At 47.8% G+C, this 22,425-nt stretch overlaps 2 protein-coding genes across 4 annotated transcripts in view; both read left to right on the top strand.

The window, feature by feature from the left end:
• Positions 1 to 10,254, top strand: part of LOC136008906 (syntabulin-like) — a 46,350-nt gene extending 36,096 nt beyond the window's left edge. For 2 of the 3 annotated variants that reach the window (XM_065668824.1, XM_065668823.1), the window contains exons 4-7: positions 1,841 to 1,940; positions 5,196 to 5,399; positions 6,360 to 6,509; positions 7,161 to 10,254. In XM_065668824.1, coding sequence (XP_065524896.1) covers positions 1,841 to 1,940; positions 5,196 to 5,399; positions 6,360 to 6,509; positions 7,161 to 8,265 — 1,559 coding nt within the window. In that variant the 3' untranslated portion in view covers positions 8,266 to 10,254. The remainder of the gene's footprint in view (positions 1 to 1,840; positions 1,941 to 5,195; positions 5,400 to 6,359; positions 6,510 to 7,160) is intronic. The other variant, XM_065668825.1, reaches the window with a different exon arrangement.
• Positions 10,255 to 13,581: 3,327 nt separating this feature from the next.
• On the top strand, positions 13,582 to 22,237 carry LOC136009067 (syntabulin-like). The gene is made up of 2 exons (XM_065669155.1): positions 13,582 to 13,866; positions 21,042 to 22,237. The coding sequence occupies exons 1-2, from the start codon at positions 13,582 to 13,584 to the stop codon at positions 21,849 to 21,851; spliced, it is 1,095 nt and encodes a 364-aa protein (XP_065525227.1). The 3' UTR covers positions 21,852 to 22,237.
• Positions 22,238 to 22,425: the final 188 nt, after the last annotated feature.

The raw sequence follows: 22,425 nt of genomic DNA, 5'->3' as shown, positions 1-22,425 counted from the left end.
TCTCTCAGAGCAGGAGAGGCTGTGTGCAGTGTTCACACTTGTGAATAACCTGGGCAACAGTGTCCAGTGCCCCTCGATCATGAGTCCATCTCTATGTTGCATCTCTGCCCTGATGGCCTGAAGTGCCATGGGCCCACCAGGCTCAAAATAATTCACTGTTCCCTTCAGCAGTTTCTGCAGCTTGTCGTTGGGCACTCCATAGAGCTGCCTTCCATCTCCGACGCTTCCAAAGCACTGGAGGGGCCCAGTGGACCAGATACTCTCCCATACTATCCCACACACCCTGCCACTCATGACTGTTCAGCCTTGGGGAAGATCTCCTGGTCCTCCCATATTGTTGTCTAACCCCAGACAAGAAGCAAACCTGACTCTGCTTAACTTCTGAGATCAGACAAAATGGTCGTGAGTAAAACACCCTCTGTGTGTGTGCCAACATGCTGATCCCCATCACAATCAGCAGGCAGGTCCCAAGGGTACCCACAGGCCATTCAAACCCTTCAGAACTCTCCAATGACGCTGCTGTACTTGTCCCTGGGCTGGTGCAGCTGCTGTGCCTGCCGGCTCTCCCACCGCCAGCTTCTCTTTCCTGGGTGCAGCTCTTCCTCCTCTGCCGTGCTGGGAAATGCTGCCTGGGCTCCTGCGTCCTCCTGGGGCTCTGCGGGCGGCTGCCGGGGGACGCTCTCGGCCGCCGCGGGGCTGGGCTCGGCCGCGAGGCGAGGCTCCTCGGCCGCCTCCCCCCGCTGCTCAGCAGCCGCCTTCCTCCCGGCCTCCGGCCCCGCTCCCGCCGCCGCCTGGTCCCCGGGGCCGCTCTCCCGGGCCGCTTCGGCCGCCGCCGGCTCCCGGGGCCGCTCCCCCTCGGCTCCCCGCAGCCTCACGAAGACGGAGGCGAGGACAAGGGCCAGGGCGGTGAAGAGCAGCGGGACGGCCCGGTACAAGTCCACGGCCACGTCCATCCCGCCCTGCTGCCGGAGCGCGCCTGTATTACAAGTCTTTGCCATAAAGTACAGTGAAACAAGAACCTTAGCCCAAGCCCCACACTTGATAAAGACTAACACAGCAAATACCAGCCCTAAGTAATGCACTACATTCTGAAACTGTGAGATCAAGAGAAACAACTTTGAGAGCCAATAAATCATCATTGTGACGAGTATTAATCTGTTCATCTCTGTCGTTATCTCAACCCTTCGTGCCCCATGTTGGGTGCCAAAAAGAACTGTCATGGTTTAAACCCAACCACAAAGCTCGTCCACTCACTCCCCACCTTCTTTGCCTCCCTCTACTCCCGGAGGGACGGAGAGGAGAATCGAAAAGAATGCAACTCCCACGGGTTGAGATAAGAACAGTTTAGTAACTAAGGTATAACACAAATCACTACTGCTACCACCAATAATAATAATGATAAGGGAAATAACAAGGGAAGAGAATACAAGACCTCAACACCAGCTGACCAATAACTCGCCCCACTCCCCCCGGCCGAGCACTGACCGATACCTCGTCCAACCCTGCAGTCCCCTAACCCTTCCTGGGTAACTCTCTGTTACATCCTGGGCATGACGTGCTGTGGTATGGAATACCTCTTTGGCTAGTTTAGGTCAGGTGTCCTGTCTCTGCTTCCTCCCAGCTTCCCCTCCTCCCTGGCAGAGCATGAGGCTCAGAAAGTCCTTGGCCAGACCAAACATTTGAGCAGCAACTAAAAACATTGGCGTTACCAGCACTGTTCCCAGGCCAAAAAATGAAAATATAGCACTGCACTAGCTACTAAGAAGGAGAAAAATGACTGCTACTGCTGAACCCAGGAGAAATTTCCATCATGTTTTCACTCTTACCCTTTCCTTCTTAGGCAGTGAAGCTGATTTTAGCTCTTCAGGCAGCACGGGCAGTATTTCAGCACCTGAAGTCCATCTGTCTGCTGCGGGAAGCAAGAAATCTTTCTCTCGCAAGTAAGTAAAGGGATTTTTCCTGAACACTGCAAGTACTGCTTGTGCAAAGATAGACTGCTGTGTCAGGTCTTGCAGTTAATGCATGCAATACCTATGTTGTGAGATTTAAAACAATTTGGGTAACACTGTGTTCTCGGGCAGCACCCACACTCATGAGAACTGTGATACGAGAAAGAAAATATGATGCTGTATTTGGAGCACACAAATTGCCAGCATGTCAGATCAGCCAAATGGTATTTACGTATGTTGTTTATTCATGACAGGTCTGGAGAGGTGATCAGGTAAGGCAGAAAAGGCATTGGCTGGAGTGGAGGCGGAAACAACTGGGTGTGTGTCGGTTAACAGCAGTACTTCTAGCCAGTTAAGCTTTTGGTTTTATTACTTTATTTCCTCTTTGTAATAAATTGTCAGCTCAACTTCTGCCTTTCCAGATCGTGATCTTATTTCTGTAGGAAATAAGTAGACAATATTGCCTTTGATGCTTTTTTTCTTAAACACCCTGGCCTAACCTTTACATAACTCAAACTAAATGCAAGCTTTAAAAAATATCATGCTCATCTGTCCGACTGAACCTTTCATAAAGACTTCAGTGGGGTTTCTTCCCATCATGTGTGGAGTGCAAATCCAGACAGCTTGTGAATGGGGGTCAGTGGGATTGGGATGTGCACAGTGCACTCTGCCCACACGATCCCTGTTGGCTACAGGTTTTGGAGTAGGTGGGAAGAGTTCAGGTTGACAGGGCTGGTTTCCTGCCCTCCGTGGCAGAGCTGGTAGGCAGGGACCAGCAGCGAGGTACTTGTATGCTTGAGTTACACGGATGACTCCAGGATCGCAGTGTGCCCCAGTGTACAGGCATCAGCAGAATGATGCTTTATGAGTGGTTTCTTATCTATGTTTTGAGACTGTTAAAAAAATAAACTTACTTAAGCTCTCACTATATTAAATCTTACAAGTGAAGTTACTGCCTGTGGGAAGAAACAGTACTAGGCATAATATAAAGCCCTAAAATCACCTTACTTTCAGTAAGATTATGTAAAATTTCATATATTATTGTGCATTTAAATATAACTTTAAATTAGAGCATATTGACCTACTGAATTGGACAGAAGTCACCTGTCATAAGACTCCTTCAAATGCATTGCTGTGTTATGCACAGTCCCTACAAGTTCTGCCTCATGCCAGAGTTGGTGCTGTACTGTACAAAGTGGAAGGAGATGTCTCCTTTGCAATAGATTCTTTTTTAACTGTTTGCCTTAACTCACTATGAAACATTCTGGTGTTTCACAAACCACTGCCCTGTGCTTCATTGTAAAATAACTGTAAAATCACCCAAACCGCAGCAGTGTCTCGAAGGTTTGCAGCAGCCACTGGACCATCTGTTCCTTATAAGCTGTTCCACTTTCAGAGATGGGAGGAAACCAAATCAAACAATTTTAAGAAGAGACTTTGCTTCATAATTCTGTGGTATTTAAATTTTTATGTCTCAGCTTTCTCTTTTGCTGTCTGGATTTACCTTTTTCCAATCTTGTTTAAAACCTGCCCTTTCATTAAAGTTTAGAACAACTTCCATGGGATGATGAAAGCAGCAGCATAGTAGTGCAGGAAGGCAAACCAAGTAGGCTGTCCTCAGGGTTCCCCTGCCCTTTGGCAGCTGTTGGGCAGTGCGGATACTAATCACTTTCAAGCACACACAGTTGACAGAATTTTAGTAAAGAGTGGAAAAAGAAAGGTAGATGTGTATGAGGGAAACTGGAAGGAGGAAGGGAAGGAAAGGAAAGGAAAGGAAAGGAAAGGAAAGGAAAGGAAAGGAAAGGAAAGGAAAGGAAAGGAAAGGAAAGGAAAGGAAAGGAAAGGAAAGGAAAGGAAAGGAAAGGAAAGGAAAGGAAAGGAAAGGAAAGGAAAGGAAAGGAAAGGAAAGGAAAGGAAAGGAAAGGAAAGGAAAGGAAAGGGGGAAGGAGGGAAGGAAAGGGGGAAGGAAAGGAAGGAAGGAGGGAAGGAAAGGGAGAAGGAAAGGAAGGAAAGAGGAGGAAGGGAGGAAGGAAGGGAGGGAAGGGAAGGAAGGGCTTTGCTTTCCTTTGTCTATTTTAATACTATTCCAGCCTACTCCCAGTAGGGTTCAACTATATCTAAGCAAATGAATAGCTGACAATGACAGCTGAAACACCCAGGATGCCAAATGCCAAAGGCAGAAAAGAACAGTGGCTCAAACAAAGTCTGTTTTCACTGCATGCTGTGATCCCTCAGGCTGCTTGCTGAGGAGCATGAAAGCAGCCTTACAGCAAACCTCCACAAACAAGCATCTCTCTGCAGTCATGGCCAGGGAAAGCTGCAGCGTGATTCATGTGGTACTAATCCCGACTGCAGGCCTCTCATTATTTAATGGAGACAGAAGTTCAGGGAACGTGGATGATGGAGTCACTGGATACTGTGCTATCCACAGACAAATGTGAAGGTGGCTGAGGTTTGCCTAGATCACGTGGTTCAGACTGAGGGCCTTGCAGTCACTGAAAGGACATGCAGTGGCTGATGGCTTCAGGACTTTCTTCTCAGCCAATCACAGTTATCTGTCTGGCTTAGTGGTTAGACAACTTTGTGTGTAAAATAAGAGTTGTGTGGTGAGGATAATCCAATATATTTGTCCTGTTTTTCGCTGGAGTGGAGTTAATTCTCTCCCTAGTAGCTGCTACAGTGCTGCGTTTTGGCTTCAGTCTGAGAACAATGCTGATAACACACTGATGTTTCAGTTGTTGCTCAGTAGCACTTACTCTGAACAAGGACTTTTCAGTCTCTCATGTTCTGCCAGTGAGGAGGGGCACAAGAAGCTGTAAGGAAGCAGAGTCAGGACATCTGACCCAAACTAGCCAAAGGGGTATTCCATACCACAGCACCTCATGCTCAGTACATAAACTGGGAGGGAGTCACCTGGAAGGGACTGATCGGTGCTCAGGTCTGGCTGGGTATCGGTCAGCAGGTGCAGAGCAACTGTATTGAGCATCACTTGTGTTTATTGATTTTTATTCAGCTGTCTCTCTTTGTCTCCCTTTTCATTACAATTGGTGTTATCATTATTATTGTATTTTACTTAATTTTATTTCAGTTATTAGACTGTTCCTGTCTCAACCCATGGGTTTTACATTTTTGTCTGGTTCTCCTACCCATCCCTCCAGGGGCGGGGGCAGCGGGTGGCTTTGTGAAACTTGGTTTCTGGCTGGGGTTAAACCACGATAATCCTCTGACTATTTGGTTCCCCTCCAGTCGTGGCCCTTATGGTCGGAATAATGGATCGTTATCCTACAAGCCTGGAGCCAGCCCACTTGCTTCCCGTGAAAAGGACCCTTTGCCAACACTTTGCAAAAACCAGCTGAGTCCTCCTAATATCCATCAGAGTTACAGGGCTTCTTCAGTCAGCAGCAGCAACTCAGGCTCATACAAAGGAAGCGACAGCAGCCCAGTGATGAGGCAAGTGTTTGTTTCAGCATCCCGGTGTTCAGCGCATGACTTATCTTCTCTGCACTGTAACGTGGGATCAGCTGTACCAGTTGCAGAGCGGATCACCTTGCTCCTCAGCATAGGTGTAACTTCTCATGCTGGTGGCTTTACAGTCAACAGGGTGTTCCATCCCTTGTAAAAGCTTTATTGTTTCAGCACTGTAAATTTCAAGGTTACTTTTAGTCAAAGCCCTTTGGAGTTTGTTTTCACTCCAAGGCAGGCTACTTCATGGGGTTTCATGGCTTCAGTTCTCATGAAGGGTCCTTTCACTTTGGAGACAACTGGATGGGGTAGTATAGAAAATACTATGCACTTGAGTGAAAATTCACCCTGCCCAGCCTTGGGCACCCTCCTGAGGAGTGCGGTTTCCTGTACAGGAAGGAAAACAGATGTCTGCCAGAGAATGCAGCACATAGTGCAGAGAAGAAATTGCCACCACACTGCTGCTGTTTCCCTCCCTCTCCCTCTCTCAGGCAGTTCAACAGCCAAGCATGTCAGACACACACCTAAAGCTAAATAGGATGAATAGAGGTTTCAGCATGCTGGGCTTCGTAACTCCCATGTGGAGATGAACTCAGCAGCCTTGCCTGTCCATGTCCACAGCTGGGGACCCTTGGCAGGACCCCGCTCCCTGCTCCTGGATACACCATCCATTTTGGGTGAGGGCATGGCTGGGTGGTTTAGCCTTAAATGGCTCATTTGATGTCATGGCACTGAAACCAAGCACGATAAATAGCAGATTTTGCACATAGCCACAAATCAGCTGTTCCCTCAAGTACTCTGATTTGCCAGAGGGAGTCACTTCTGTGGACACTGAGGAGCCCCAAAGGAGTCGAATGTTGTATCAGTCAATGGGATGCTTTTCTTTTGGCCGCGATGGAAGAACTGTAGGAATGATGTTATGTGATGGTTTGTGTGTTTTCTTTGCAGGCGATCAGGAAGGTACAATAATTCTTGTGACAATCACAACATTAAGCCACAAAGTCCAGAGCAATATTTGACACCTCTGCAGCAGAAAGAAGTCACAGTAAGGCATTTGAAAACCAAGCTGAAAGAATCTGAGAGCAAGCTCAAAGAAAGGTAAATTTCACTTCAGAAATCAGAGCAAGAAAGATCTATTCAGGAACATTTAGGGGTGGGAATCCCAAACGCTTTTACTCATTTCTTGACCACTTAAAGTTTGCATTAATAAATTTGAAATCTGATCAGTCTGATGAGGCTGTTTTCAGGTATTTCAGGTCTCATAGTGTTCTCAGGTAATACATGTCATGCAGTTTAATATGAATATACCTGTCTCTTTCCTCTTTTCTGAACTTTCACTATAGAACATTTTTAAAGGACTATATTTTACCAGTCTGATTTAGCTTTGAGAGGCCTTTATACATAAGGCAGTTTTTCCCTGCCAGCATGGGACCTTAGTCTCTTGTTCTGCCTCTCTCAGTGAAATATGACTACAAATGTCCCCCTGCACCCCTAATGAAATAAAAGCTCTTACACAAACCAGTGTGCCCACTTGTGGTTACTGGCTGCGTGGTGAAGTTGGTGACTCTGGCTGGCAGCTGGCTACATCCCTGCCAGCTCTCTCAGGGATGCAGCAAATGGGGCATGGAGGAGTTTGCTTCCTTGTTGGAGCATCTCCGCAGCACAACCATTCCAGCATGGGGGAGCCTCATGTTGATTCGTTAACTGGCCACTTAGCAGTAGTGTCACAACACTTTTATTCTGCTACAGGGAAAAAGAAATAGAAGAGCTCAAAGCTCAGCTGGGACGGATGAGGGAAGACTGGGTTGAAGAAGAGTGTAATCGTGTGGAGGCAGAGTTGGCCTTAAAGGAAGCAAAAAGTGAAATTAAACAACTTAAGGTTGTAATTGAAACCATGAAAAACAGCATGGCTGAGAAAGACAAAAAAATGCAGAAATATTTCCTAGACATAAACATTCAAAACAAGAAACTGGAATCTTTGCTGCAGAGCATGGAGGTGGCTCAGCACAGCTTTGTGCAGGATGAGCAGCACCTGGAGTACACATGTGACGTGGAAGGGAAGCTGCTAGCCATGATACCAGACAGCCTCATCACTGGGGAGCAAGCTCTGAAGGAGGTGGCAGATAGTGGACTGCTTCTTAATGAGGACACAGCTAATGAGACTGATTTATGTGAAAAGAGTTTAACCACCAGAACCTCCGCACTGAGTGATCCAGTTCCCTCCAATCCTGCTGTGAATAAAGAGATGCTTGAAAATGCTCTGGATGAAAAACTAGCTTCCCCCCAGGAGGAGGAGAAAAGCATCAACATGATGGTGGAAAAGGCCATCCAGACTGACGTGGTGCCATATAGCCTGGATGTGGAGCAGTTCTTCCAAAGCATCTTCAGTGCTCAAGATACCTATCCTCTAAGCCCACCTTCTTCACTGAAGGAGCTGGATGAGTTTTCTCTTGGAAGCTTTACCGATTCTGCTATCGCAGTGGACTTAACTCCGAGTGATCCAAACTCTGTCATCCTTTTGTCTCCCATGGAGTCTCCATGCCGATTGGTGCAGCACGGGGTTAATGAAAACCGTTTCATGAAAGAACTTGATTTCATAGACCATCCTGATGATGAAGCCTTTAGGTATGCCCATGCTTCCTCTCAGATACACACCAAGAGGAGCTACTGGAGCAGCAGTCCCTTCACAGATGTTCTGGCTCTAGCAGTCCCTGTTATACCAACTGTCATGTGGGCTTTCAGTACCCACACAGGAGGCACAGAACCCATTTACAATATTGGCACATTGCTTCGTGGCTGTTGCCTGGTGGCCCTGTGCTCTTTACGCCGTACACCCTTCACTACCAAAATTTAATGTCTGCTCTGTCCCTGGTGCTAACCGCCTGAGACAGAGGGGAATAGGGATAAGATAGGTCCTTAAAGTATCGTAGATTCTTTAAGGGTTCATAATTTTGCTTTTCACTGTTTGATTTGCACAATAAATTGTTTTGGAAACATGTTCCTTGTTCAAAAAAACAAAATAGCTGAATCCTGTACTTCCACAAGATACCTTTTAACTGGCGTTTTAAACAACGCTGCTGCCTACAGAGATGGTCCTCTTGCTCCCAGGCACTGTGTCCTTCCCCTGTGCTGGTGTCCTTCTGGTGCCAGTGCATCTGCACAGTGAACATGACCAGGGAAATCAAGGAGACTTACAGCTCATGTCTGTGTTTGTCTGCTGAGCTAGCCTTGAGCTCGGTCACTTCCCTCACTGGTTCACTGAGCAGTCTCACTGGCTCAAGGGTAGCATGAAACATATACAGAGAAAGGAAGGGTATTTCTTACAGCAGCACTCATCTCAAATGGTTGTGAAACTATGGTGTTAAGTAAGTTACATAGAGACTCGAGCCCTACATGGGCATCATCCCTGTACTCCAGAAAGCATGCTAGTGCTTTCCATCTGTTGTCCAGAGTGTCAGTTCAGTTTAGAGGTTAACACACGTATTTCGCAGGCAGCTTCCGCCCAGCACATCCTTTGTCCCAGTCTTGTGTAGTGCTCTTCTCAATGGTGCAATTGGTCAAGCATTTCACTGGTCTTGTGCGTATACTTGAACTGTAACCAAAAATGTACATTGTTGGGAGTCTTGAAACTTGTTATAAGGATAAGTTTAGAATCATAGAATTATAGAACAGTTAGGGTTGGAAAGAAACTGAAGATCATCAAGTTCCAACCCCCCTGCCGTGGGCAGGGACACCTCACACTAAAACATGTCACCCAAGGCTTCATCCAACCTGGTCTTGAACACCTCCAGGGATGGAGCATTCACAACTTCCCTGGGCAACCCATTCCAGCGCCTCACCACCCTTACTGTAAAGAACTTCCTCCTTGTATCCAATCTAAACTTCCCCTGTTTAACTTTGAACCCATTACTCCTTGTCCTGTCACTATAGTCCCTAATGAAGGGTCCCTCCCCAGCATCCTTGCAGGCCACCTTCAGGTACTGGAAGGCTACTACGAGGTCTCCATGCAGCCTTCTCTTCTCCAGGCTGAACAGCACCAACTTCCTCAGCCTGTCTTCATACAGGAGGTGCTTCAGTCCCCTGATCAACCTCGTGGCCCTCCTCTGGACTTGTTCCAACAGTTCCATGTCCTTTTTATGTTGAGGACACCAGAACTGCACACAATACTCCAGGTGAGGTCTCACAAGAGCAGAGTAGAGGGGCGGGATCACCTCCTTCGACCTGCTGGTCACGCTCCTTTTGATGCAGCCCAGGATACGGTTGGCTTTCTGGGCTGCGAGCGCACACTGCACCCGGCTCATGTTCATTTTCTCATCGACCAGCACCCCCAAGTCCTTCTCTGCAGGGCTGCTCTGAATCTCTTCTTTGCCCAGTCTGTAGCTGTGCCTGGGATTGCTCCGACCCAGGTGGAGGACCTTGCATTTGTCATGGTTGAACTTCATAAGGTTGGCATCAGCCCACCTCACAAGCGTGTCAAGGTCCCTCTGGATGGGATCCCTTCCCTCCAGCGTATCAATGAACCACACAGCTTGGTGTCATCGGCAAACTTGCTGAGGGTGCACTCAATCCCACTGTCCATGTCACCGACAAAGATGTTGAACAAGACCAGTCCCAAGACAGATCCCTGAGGGACACCACTCGTTACTGGTCTCCAGCCGGACATCAATAGATACACTTTGATTCTTAATTTTGGTTTAAGTCTTCGTGTATTGGAACAGTCTTCCAAGCCCTTTAAAATACTAAGGATAAATGTATTGTGTTTTAACTTATTGTTTATTTATTTGTTTTCATGTAAGTTACCTTTATTATCACAAGTTCAGTAAAGCATGTTGCAAATGTCAAATGCGTGAGTGTTTTATTGTGGAAAACTTGTAAAAAACACCCCATTTCAGCTGAGCTCTCTGGCACAGGCCGAGCAGGAGGAGGCACAGTGATAGGGCATAAGGTTGGTTCTGAGACCAAGAGCAACAACTTTGAGAGCCAATAAATCAGCATTGTGACAAGTGACTATTAATCGAAAATAAATATTTAATTGCAGCCCATGTTTCACAGTCATGAATAACCTGGGCAGTCGTGCCCATTGTTAAGTCCACCCTTCGATCCCAAGCCCATCTGTATGTTGCATCTCTGCCCTGGTGGCCTGAAGTGTCATGGGCCCACTGGACCAAAAATAATTCACCCTTATGTTGCCAATCTGAGTCCATCTGAGCCACTTCAATCTTAGCAGCTTTATCAATTTGTCGGTTGTTCTGGTGTTCCTCAGTGGCCCGACTCTTGGGTACATGAGCATCTACATGGCGTACCTTCACCACCAGGTTCTGCACCTGGGCAGCGATATCCTGCCACAGTGCAGCAGCTTCTGCGTTGCCAGTTGCTCTGCTTCCACTGTTGCAACCACCCCCACAGGGAATTTGCCACCATCCATCAGTCAGTATAAAGTACTGGCCACTTTTCTTGTTCAGCAATGTGGTTACAGGACACAGAGCACAGAGTTAGACTGAGGAAACTGAAGTACAGCTCCAAGCACAAGTACTCAGCCAGAGGAGAAGGCAGCAGTGGGTCTGTGGCCATGGGTGCCCGCTCTGCTGCACACACACTGTACCACAGACACATGGGACCTGCGCTGAAACCCAGTGCAGCCCTCTGGAACCTTGCAACTTCCCATTTTTGTGCTCTCGGAAGAGGATCAGTTTCCTGGCACCTGACAGAGGTCCAGGAGGCCCAGCTGAACTCGGCTAACAGTCTCTGTGGGCACACTGAGATGCAGCTGTGACCATCAAACCATGTCCAAACCATGAGATCTGTGCATAGATCAGAGGAAAGCAACATCACCCAACAGATGAACAGTGGAGCTTATCTGGCTCCACCCCAGCTTCCAGCAACACCTCTGGCCATTTAAACCTCACCGGCCTCCTGTTTCCCCCTTTGTAAAGCAAGTGGAGCATTTCCCTGTGCAGCTTAGGGCAGAGGAGACCTGGTGAAGCCTGACAATGCCATGAGTTGCTCACCAGCTTTGGGAGGAAGGGAGCTGTTGCTAAGCCAGAGGGAGGAGGAGGAATTGGCCAGAGTGTGTGGGGCATTTGCAACACTCAAGCTGGTGATGCACACTGGTGCTTGCAGAGGCAATCTGGGGACCTTTCACATCCTTGTGATGCCTCTGTTCTGCATTACTTGTGTTTGCAACAAAGATTCAAGAGGGTTCTTTAAGCATGATTTCGAGGAAGAGAATTAACAGGCAGTTCAATGTGACACAGTCCCCTGGAGCTCACAAAGATGCTATGGGAGCATCCTACTTTCTTTGCCTGTAACTTGCTCTCCAATGCTCTCCCAGCGCCCTGGGCTCCCGCAGGCCTGGTGTGCCCTGTGAAGCTGCTGCAGTACACATTGCTCACAGGTCGCCTTCAGAAGCTTTGTCATTATATGGACACCAGGGCCAGTGTGTGGGGTTAATGAACATGTACAGGTGCAATTTCATCATTTATAGGTGTCCCCTCTTGGGACTAGAAGACATGTCAGAAAATGCTGTGTTCCTGCTTCAGAGCATGTTTGCTCAAGGCCAAGAGAGCAGCATTTTATACCATTAGATGTTACCAACTTGATTACAATTTTGGATTTCTCTACTGCAGCAAGAAGCAACAAAGCACAAACCACACTTGAGTTTAAAATTACAGTAAGACAAACTCACTTTATAGAATCACAGATTGGTTTGGGTTGGAGGGGACCTTAAAGCTCATCCACTTCCAATCCCCTGCTGTGGGCAGGGACACGTTCTACTAGAGTAGCTTGCTCCAAGCCCCTGTGTCCAGCCTGGTTTTGAACACTGGCAGGGATGGGGCAGCCACAGCTTCTCTGGGCAACCTGTGCCAGTGCCTCAGCATCCTCATAGACAAGAACTCTTTCCCGATATCTAATCTCAGTCTCCCCTTTCTCAGTTTAAAGCCATTCCCCCTTGCCCTATGACATGCACTTGTAAAACGCCCCCCTCCAGATTTCCTGTAGCACTGGAAGGCTGCTCTAAGATCTTCCTGGAGCCTTCTCTTCTCCAGGCTGATTTCAGCCCATTGTTCAGGCAGGCTGCATTTAGCAGTAGTGTTGTTGAAGACGTAAGGTGCTAACACCAGAATAATATCAAAGTTGCCTCTGCCCTTAAAAGTCTTCTGGTCTGCTCTGCTCCCATAAGACATTTAACTGCTCAGCAATGGGTGACCTTTATTCCCTGATCCACAGAGGATGTGGATGCTGAAGTACCACCTCCTGATAACACCATTATGCATTTTGCTTTCTAGCCCAGGAAGAAGAACTCCTTTCTTTATTATTCAGCTGAAGGGGTACCCAGCATGCCCATCAGCTGATGAAAACACAAAGGTTCAGGCACTGCCCACCTGCCGCCCTGAAATTCACCCTTACTTATGTCCACCCTCTGTCAAGGCTGTTCTTAACTTCCAATTAACTTAGTCATTTCTCCTTCCTTTCACCCTAAAGCAGCTCTCTCCTAAATCCCACCCTCTAGAAACACACCAAAATGAAAACACTGTTTTGTCTACGTCCTACATGAGAAGAACAAGTGAGAATTTTGCTCCAAAACCCTTCAGACAAACAAAGACAGGACACTGCAAAGATGACCAACCATAGCACAGCCAAGGAAAGGATGATGTTCAGTCCTCCTGGCAGGTCAGTTCTCCATAGCCAGAAATAACAGTGAAGGTAATCGTCTTATCTTTCAGTGAAGAAATAAAAGGGCATGGCCAACAGGCTGAGTGTGAGAGGGAAAAGGAGGAGCCTATGAAAGAGGAAAGAAGACACAACACAGGTAAGATGAAGTGTACCACCACTGCATGGGCTTAACATGCATCTACAAGAGCACCATATCCTTACTGGCATCGTGTCAGCACATGGTCAATGAATTGAAGCGATGCCTCAAGCACAGCAGGGAAGTAGAGAGAAGAGCAGCAAAGCAGTACGCTTTATTGTGTAGTTATTGTGTAACTCTGTGTAAGCAATGTATTTACTGCCTCCGTGTGCATACATGCATAGGTATATATCCATGGTGTGGTATTTCTGTGCTTGCGTATTGCCCTGGTAGGCCTAATGTACTGGCTTTTTTCTGCCTGTAACAGCTGTGAATGCAGCGTGTGGTCTGGTCACCGTAGTGTGCCATTACCCTTGCGCTATGACTGAAGCCATGCAGACAGCGGAGTTAAAGGTGGGGCTTCTCTGCGCCCAGAATGCAGGCGTGATGGCTGTGCTGCGCAAGTGCAGTAAACACACATCAGTGCCAGCTGGCCTTGCACAGGCAGCTCCTTCTCCCTCCCTCAATCCCACCTTGAAATTCAGTGGCATCACATGCAGGATGGGAAATCTGAGTCATCAGCAGGAAGAGGTTCCCCATCTGACTCCCAGGCTGCAGCAGGACAGCGTTAGCACCCTGAGCTGTGCTCCCCGACCCCAGGCCCAGGTGAGCACACATCTGCCAGAGCCTCGCTGCCCTCCCTGCCTCTGCCTGGCTTGTGCCTGCCCCATGCTGCCTGCAGCCCTTGTCACGGGGTGGCACAGCTCCCTTCTCGTCCCCTCTGTCAGCTGCAGCTGACTGCCTGTCTGTCGCAGTGCTGTCAGGGCAGCAAGCAGAGTAAAAGGCAGCACAAAGTGTGGTGCTGTCTTCACAGAATCACAGAATCACAGAATCCCAAGGGTTGGAAGGGACCTCAAAAGATCATCTAGTCCAACCCCCCTGCAAGAGCAGGGTAACCTACAGTACATCACACAGGAACTTGTCCAGGCGGGCCTTGAATATCTCCAGTGTAGGAGACTCCACAACCCCCCTGGGCAACCTGTTCCAGTGCTCTGTCACTCTTACAGTAAAGAAGTTCTTCCTGATGTTAACGTGGAACTTCCTATGTTCCAGTTTACACCCATTGCCCCTTGTCCTATCACTGGATATCACTGAAAAAAGCCTAGCTCCATCATCCTGACACCTACCCTTCACATATTTGTAAACATTGATGAGGTCACCCCTCAGTCTCCTCTTTTGCAAGCTAAAGAGACCCAGCTCCCTCAGCCTCTCCTCATAAGGGAGATGTTCCACTCCCTTAATCATCTTTGTGGCTCTGCGCTGGACTCCTTCAAGCAATTCCCTGTCCTTCTTGAACAGAGGGGCCCAGAACTGGATGCAATATTCCAGATGCGGCCTCACCAAGGCTGAGTAGAGGGGGAGGAGAACCTCTCTTGACCTACTAACCACTCCCTTTCTAATGCACCCTAAGATGCCATTTGCCTTCTTGGCCACAAGAGCACATTGCTGGCTCATGGTCATCCTCCTATCCACCAGGACCCCCAGGTCCCTTTCCCCTTCGCTACTTTCCAGCAGGTCAACCCCCAACCTGTACTGGTACATGGGGTTGTTCTTCCCCAGATGCAAGACTCTACACTTGCCCTTGTTAAATTTCATCAAGTTTCTCCCCGCCCAACTCTCCAGCCTGTCCAGGTCTCGCTGAATGGCAGCACAGTCCTCTGGTGTGTCAGCCACTCCTCCCAGTTTTGTGTCATCAGCAAACTTGCTGAGGGTGCACTCAGTTCCCTCATCCAGGTCATTGATGAAAATATTAAACAGCACCGGTCCCAGCACCGACCCCTGAGGAACTCCACTAGTCACAGACCTCCAGCTAGATTCTGCGCCATTGACCACAACTCTCTGCCTTCTTCCTTTCAACCAGTTCTCGATCCACCTCACTACTTGATCATCAAGCCCACACTTCCTTAGCTTATCTATGAGGATGCTGTGGGAGACAGTATCAAATGCCTTACTGAAATCAAGAAAAACTACATCTACCGCTCTACCATCATCCCTCCACCTAGTCACTTCCTCATAGAAGGCTATAAGGTTGGTCATACATGACTTCCCCCTCATAAAACCATGTTGGCTGTTCTTAATGACCCCCTCATCCTTGATATGCCTAGTGATGGAGTCAAGAATAAGTTGTTCCATCATCTTTCCAGGGATGGAGGTAAGGCTGACCGGTCTATAATTACCCGGGTCCTCCTTCTTGCCCTTCTTATAGATTGGTGTGACCTTTGCCATCCGCCAATCCTCAGGCACCTCGCCCATTTCCCACGACTTACCAAAGATGATGGAAAGTGGCCTAGCAATGACCTCCGCCAGCTCCCTCAGCACCCGTGGGTGCATTCCATCCGGACCCATCGATTTACAGATGTCCAGTTTGCATAGCTGATCCCTAACCCAATCCTCATCTACCAAAGCAAACTCCTCCTTTGTCCTGACTCCTTCTGGGGCTATAGAAATCCGGGGCCCTCAGGGAGAGTCTGCAGGAGTAAAGACAGAGGCAAAGAAGGCATTCAGCACCTCTGCCTTCTTTATATCCTCTGTCTCCAGGGCACCCACTTCGTTCAGCAGTGGGCCTATATTGCCTCTTGTGTTAGTTTTATTTGCTATGTATTTGAAGAAGCCCTTTCTATTGTCTTTAACCCGACTAGCAAGATTGAGTTCCAAGGAGGCCTTAGCTGTCCTAATTGCCTCCCTACATCCTCTAACAACTGTCCTATATTCCTCCCAAGCGGCCAGCCCCTCCTTCCATAATCCATAGATTCTCCTTTTCCACTTGAGTTTGCCCAGCAGCTCCTTGTTTAACCACGCCGGTCTCCTAGATCCCTTACTTGACTTCCTACTCATTGGGACGCTCCGATCCTGAGCTTGGAAGAAGCGGTCCTTGAATGCTAACCAACTATCTTGAGCCCCTTTACCGCCTAGTACACTTTCCCATGAGACTTCCCTTAGCAGTTGACTGAAGAGGCCAAAGTTGGCCCTTCGGAAATCCAGAACTGTGGCTTTGCTAGGTATTCTATTCCTCCCACACAGGATCCTAAACTCCACCATCTCATGGTCACTGCAGCCAAGGCTGCCATTGACCGTCACCACTTCGACCAAACCCTCCTTGTTGGCGAGTACTAAATCTAGCAGCGCTGCTCCCCTAGTTGGTACGTCCACCATTTGCATTAAGAAATTATCATCAATGCACTCGAGGAACCTCCTAGACTGTGAATGACTGGCTGTGTGAGTCTTCCAGCAAATATCGGGGTAGTTAAAGTCCCCCACGACGACTAAGGCAAGCTCTTAGCTTGGAGCAGTTGTCCCTCAGGCAGTAAAGTGCAGAGACAGCACCACATGCTACACGATTTCACTCCTGCTTCTCAGATACCCATTCCAGGCAAGGAGCAGTTCTGGAAAATGTTACAGTACTTTGTTGGCCGTTCTCGACTCGTGCCCCCCATTGCACAGAGCAGTGCACAGCTCCACTCCAGGGGTGAGGGCACGCTGCTGCGCTGAGCCCACTGTGAGATGGGGGGAGGCCAGGTCAACCGGCTTCCCAAGGCGGAATGTCATACATGAGGCACAAGCGTCTCCCTGGCAGGCTGTTGGTGCTGTGGCGCTGAGTGCCTGGAGCACGGAAGAATATGAATGAATGAATTTCAAATGAGATACCACTGAATCCAGTGGCTCAACACGTAGCATCATGGGCAGGAAAGGGTGAGTAAGACAGCCCTGTTAACAGGAAAGTCGGAGATCAGAGCTGAACAAGTATTATGGCCAGCTAGGACAAAATAATGGCTTTGACAAATGTCAACCTCCTTCATGGTTAACATGGAATATGGTCAACATATAAGCCCAGCACAGGCTCTGCTGGGCTTACGTGTGTGAGCTTTTGCAGTCACATTGTCACAGCAACAAAAAAAGTCAACAGGCGTCCTTGGGGCGCCATCAGCCTGGAGAATGGCATTAGGAGGGATGAGAGGCTCCTGCCTGCGCTGCTGCTAGGCAAGGAGTTCCACCTCTTTGTTAAGACACAAGTCACAGTTACCCAGGAGGATGTGTTTCATCGTGTGATATTTTATGGATGCATGCCACGTTCCTTTGCTTAGAGATGTCTACCAAATGGAAGGAAGCATTTTAAAAGTCTCCTGGTAACACTGCTGTTGAGCTCTGGCACAGGCAAGGCTGGCTTGAACATCACTAACACACTTGGAACCATTGCTAGCAGTGACCCCTTTAATTGAGAAGATGTTCTTGAAGAGCCTATAAATAGCCTCACACCTAATTTTAAACATAAGTAATCTCCTGTGCTCGGTGTGAAGTTTGTGTGTAGCTGTTATCAGAACCGTGGCCAGAAAGGTGAGCTGCTGCTCGGCAGGCGCGGTTCCTGTCTCGAATGCAGCTACGCTCAGGAAGCTTGGTAAAGGAGATGGCTGTTTCCAGGCTCTGCTGACCTAGACGGCAGTGCCAGCTCTGCAGCTTGCCCCGGCGATGTTTTGTGATGCAGGCAGGTCAGTGAGAGGCGGCTGCTAAGCCTCACTTCCTTGAAATGCTTCCAGTAGCCAGGGATGATTATGGTGTGGTCTGCTTACCCAGCGATAAGCCTCAGCGAGCGCTCCTGCTCTCTGTGCCGCAGGCAGGACCTGGCTGTGGAAAGCTTCTGGCATCTTGCAGGGGCAGGAATGTTGAGAGGTCTGAACACCAGAGGTATGACATCTCTGTAATGGGTTTACCTGTTGGGGTCTTGCTTGGAAACGTAGATTTGGGAGTAGTGTGGTACCGAGTCAGTAATCAGAGTGTGTTTCTGTCTTGTAGATGGGAATGTTCTGTTTATCAGGAAAATTCTGTAGCAGTTTTGGACACTCTGTCCCACGGTCATTTTGCTTCCCTAAGGAGAGGGTCACTGACATCTACATCTGTAGACATAAATACTCTGTGACACAAAGAGGCTTTGCTGCTTTCCCTCCCTCCCCTTGCAGACTTGTGCGTGGTTTCGATCTGGTTACAGCTCTGTGCCTTGTGTCTGATTATCAGGGGTGTTTTCCTGAATACAGGATTTGTTAGAGATGATAAAGCCAGGTCCCTGGGATGGCCTTCCCTTTTGAAGAGCTAAGCTTTGCATTTCTGCACTTTGAAATTGGGCTAAGGAATATTCTGGGCTGGGCTGAACCAGAGGCCCAGAGAAATGGGGCTGGTCTCAGACACGGTAAGACTGGGAAAATGCTGAGTTATATCCGAACACGTCTGACCCTACGACCAGTTGCTAAGAGCTACCAGGTAGTGAGGATGGTTGCTGGGTGTCTCATCCTCGTTAAGGCTGTGAAGAGGGTGCTCTTGGAGGTTTATCTGTCTTGGACGGGATGATGATATCTGCTGCTGTATCTCCCCCTCGTGGAAAAAAAGAGCCAAACTGGGCTTCGTGGTAAATCTGCGGCGAGGGCCAGGGGTGTATGTGCATGGGACAGCGCCCAGAAATCCCCAGGTCAGCGGTGCTCCCCCTGACCGGCTGTGTGAAGGAGGGTGGAGAGCTGTTTCCGTCCCCTCAAATAAAGTCACCATCCGTTATTGTGGCTCTGCAGCAGGAGCCCTGGATATGGCTTGAGGCACATGCCGTTTGAGTGACAGACTGAAAAAACTCCTAACCTTAGGGTGGGTTTTTTCCAGGGGACAAGACTTTCTTAGTACATCTATTTAGTACTGACCTTAGCAAAATAAGAGCATTTTTCCTTGTATATGCCAGAGCTTGGGAAACAAAATCTGTGACCCATAGAAAGTCAGTAATCAGATAGATGACTTAGCACCCAGGAAGCACTTGAGAGCCACACATGATTATTGGATTATTTTGAGCCTATTGGTACTACATTACTATGCTTCTGTGACACATGAAAACCTGCACAGGTGTGCGTGTATGTATACACATACCCTATTAGTCTCTATACATACATACATCTATAAATGTGTGTGTACATCATCTCAGAAACAGAACAGAAGCAGCTTTCCCCCCCAACAAGTAGTATTTGCATATGATTTAAAGCAAGAGAAATCTCCAGCTAGAATTGTGTGCTCCTAATGACTGTGCTCCCAAAGGAGACACGTGAGTGGCCTCATTCAGCTGTTGATGGCTGTGAGAAAGCAAACAGGTTGTCACAACAAATGTTCCTAGCCAAAGTCCTAAAATGGCTTCTGTAGCATGCAGGGCACGTGTCCAAAAGTTTTTCAGCTCTTGTGGAAGTGACATTTCTGAGGAAATGATGAAAATCTGGAACAAATCCAGTGCTTGCCCTCAGGGATATTTGAAAATCCATGTGACTTCTGAAATTCACCTGGGACGGGCAAAGGAAGGATGCTTGTGCTTCACTGTTGCTTTGAAAACACTCTTTGAGTTATAATTCACATCATGTTTTCACTCTTGCCCTTTCCTTCCAAGGCAGTGAAGCTGATTTTAGCTCTTCAGGCAGCACGGGCAGTATTTCAGCACCTGAAGTCCATCTGTCTGCTGCGGGAAGCAAGAAATCTTTCTCTCGCAAGTAAGTAAAGGGATTTTTCCTGAACACTGCAAGTACTGCTTGTGCAAAGATAGACTGCTGTGTCAGGTCTTGCAGTTAATGCATGCAATACCTATGTTGTGAGATTTAAAACAATTTGGGTAACACTGTTCTCGGGCAGCACCCACACTCATGAGAACTGTGATACGAGAAAGAAAATATGATGCTGTATTTGGAGCACACAAATTGCCAGCATGTCAGATCAGCCAAATGGTATTTACGTATGTTGTTTATTCATGACAGGTCTGGAGAGGTGATCAGGTAAGGCAGAAAAGGCATTGGCTGGAGTGGAGGCGGAAACAACTGGGTATGTGTCGGTTAACAGCAGTACTTCTAGCCAGTTAAGCTTTTGGTTTTATTACTTTATTTCCTCTTTGTAATAAATTGTCAGCTCAACTTCTGCCTTTCCAGATCGTGATCTTATTTCTGTAGGAAATAAGTAGACAATATTGCCTTTGATGCTTTTTTTCTTAAACACCCTGGCCTAACCTTTACATAACTCAAACTAAATGCAAGCTTTAAAAAATATCATGCTCATCTGTCCGACTGAACCTTTCATAAAGACTTCAGTGGGGTTTCTTCCCATCATGTGTGGAGTGCAAATCCAGACAGCTTGTGAATGGGGGGCAGTGGGATTGGGATGTGCACAGTGCGCTCTGCCCACACGATCCCTGTTGGCTACAGGTTTTGGAGTAGGTGGGAAGAGTTCAGGTTGACGGGGCTGGTAGGCAGGGACCAGCAGCAGGGTACTTGTATGCTTGAGTTACACAGATGTGTTGTGAGACTAGCAAAGGGTATTCCGTACCACAGCACGTCATGACCAGTATGTAATCTGGGGGAGTCACCTGGAAGGGACTAATTGCTGCTTGGGTTGGGCTCGGTATATGTCAGCGGGTGCAGAGCAACTGTATCGAGCATCACTTGTGTTTATTGATTTTTGTTCAGCTGTCTCTTTTTGTCTCCCTTTTCATTACAATTGGTGTTATCATTATTATTGTATTTTACTTAATTATATTTCAGCTATCAGACTGTTCCTATCTCAGCCCATGAACAGCGGATGGCTTTGTGAAACTTGATTTCTGGCTGGGGTTAAACCATGATAATCCTCTGACTATTTGGTCCCCTCCAGTCGTGGCCGCTATGGTCAGAATAATGATCCTTATCCTACAAGCCTGGAGCCAGCCCACTTGCTTCTCGTGGAATGGACCCTTTGCCAACACTGTGCAAAAATCATCTGAGTCCTAATATACATCAAATTTACAGGGTTTCTTCAGCCAGCAGCAGCAACTCAGGCTCATACAAAGGAAGCAAGAGCAGCCCAGTGATGAGGTGTTTATTTCAGCAGATAGTGGACTTCTTAATGAGGACACAGCTAATGAGACTGATTTATGTGAAAAGAGTTTAACCACCAGAACCTCCGCACTGAGTGATCCAGTTCCCTCCAATCCTGCTGTGAATAAAGAGATGCTTGAAAATGCTCTGGATGAAAAACTAGCTTCCCCCCAGGAGGAGGAGAAAAGCATCAACATGATGGTGGAAAAGGCCATCCAGACTGACGTGGTGCCATATAGCCTGGATGTGGAGCAGTTCTTCCAAAGCATCTTCAGTGCTCAAGATACCTATCCTCTAAGCCCACCTTCTTCACTGAAGGAGCTGGATGAGTTTTCTCTTGGAAGCTTCACCGATTCTGCTATTGCAGTGGACTTAACTCCGAGTGATCCAAACTCTGTCATCCTTTTGTCTCCCATGGAGTCTCCATGCCGATTGGTGCAGCACGGGGTTGATGAAAACCGTTTCAGGAAAGAACTTGATTTCATAGACCATCCTGATGATGAAGCCTTTAGGTATGCCCATGCTTCCTCTCAGATACACACCAAGAGGAGCTACTGGAGCAGCAGTCCCTTCACAGATGTTCTGGCTCTAGCAGTCCCTGTTATACCAACTGTCATGTGGGCTTTCAGTACCCACACAGGAGGCACAGAACCCATTTACAATATTGGCACATTGCTTCGTGGCTGTTGCCTGGTGGCCCTGTGCTCTTTACGCCGTACACCCTTCACTACCAAAATTTAATGTCTGCTCTGTCCCTGGTGCTAACCGCCTGAGACAGAGGGGAATAGGGATAAGATAGGTCCTTAAAGTATCGTAGATTCTTTAAGGGTTCATAATTTTGCTTTTCACTGTTTGATTTGCACAATAAATTGTTTTGGAAACATGTTCCTTGTTCAAAAAAACAAAATAGCTGAATCCTGTACTTCCACAAGATACCTTTTAACTGGCGTTTTAAACAACGCTGCTGCCTACAGAGATGGTCCTCTTGCTCCCAGGCACTGTGTCCTTCCCCTGTGCTGGTGTCCTTCTGGTGCCAGTGCATCTGCACAGTGAACATGACCAGGGAAATCAAGGAGACTTACAGCTCATGTCTGTGTTTGTCTGCTGAGCTAGCCTTGAGCTCGGTCACTTCCCTCGCTGGTTCACTGAGCAGTCTCACTGGCTCAAGGGTAGCATGAAACATATACAGAGAAAGGAACGGTATTTCTTGATATATGAAAGAGGAAAGAAGACACAGCACAGCCAAGGTGAAATGTACCACCACTGCATGGGTTTAACATGTATCGACAACAGCACCATATCCTTGCTGGCATCA

This window comes from Lathamus discolor, chromosome 2 (genome assembly GCF_037157495.1).
Source record: "Lathamus discolor isolate bLatDis1 chromosome 2, bLatDis1.hap1, whole genome shotgun sequence".
In the NCBI taxonomy this organism is placed as follows: Eukaryota; Metazoa; Chordata; class Aves; order Psittaciformes; family Psittacidae; genus Lathamus; species Lathamus discolor.
The sequence above is the reverse complement of the archived record's forward strand: the minus strand, read 5'-3'. Positions and strand labels throughout refer to the sequence as shown.

What these genes read in the sequence shown, in the direction of transcription:
- LOC136009067 (XM_065669155.1), top strand. Translation starts at nt 13,582, where the DNA reads ATGACTGAAGCCATGCAGACAGCGGAGTTAAAGGTGGGGCTTCTCTGC. An exon ending in CTCCCCGACCCCAGGCCCAG is followed by an intron (nt 13,867 to 21,041) that starts GTGAGCACACAT and finishes TCAAATTTACAG; the next exon opens with GGTTTCTTCAGCCAGCAGCA.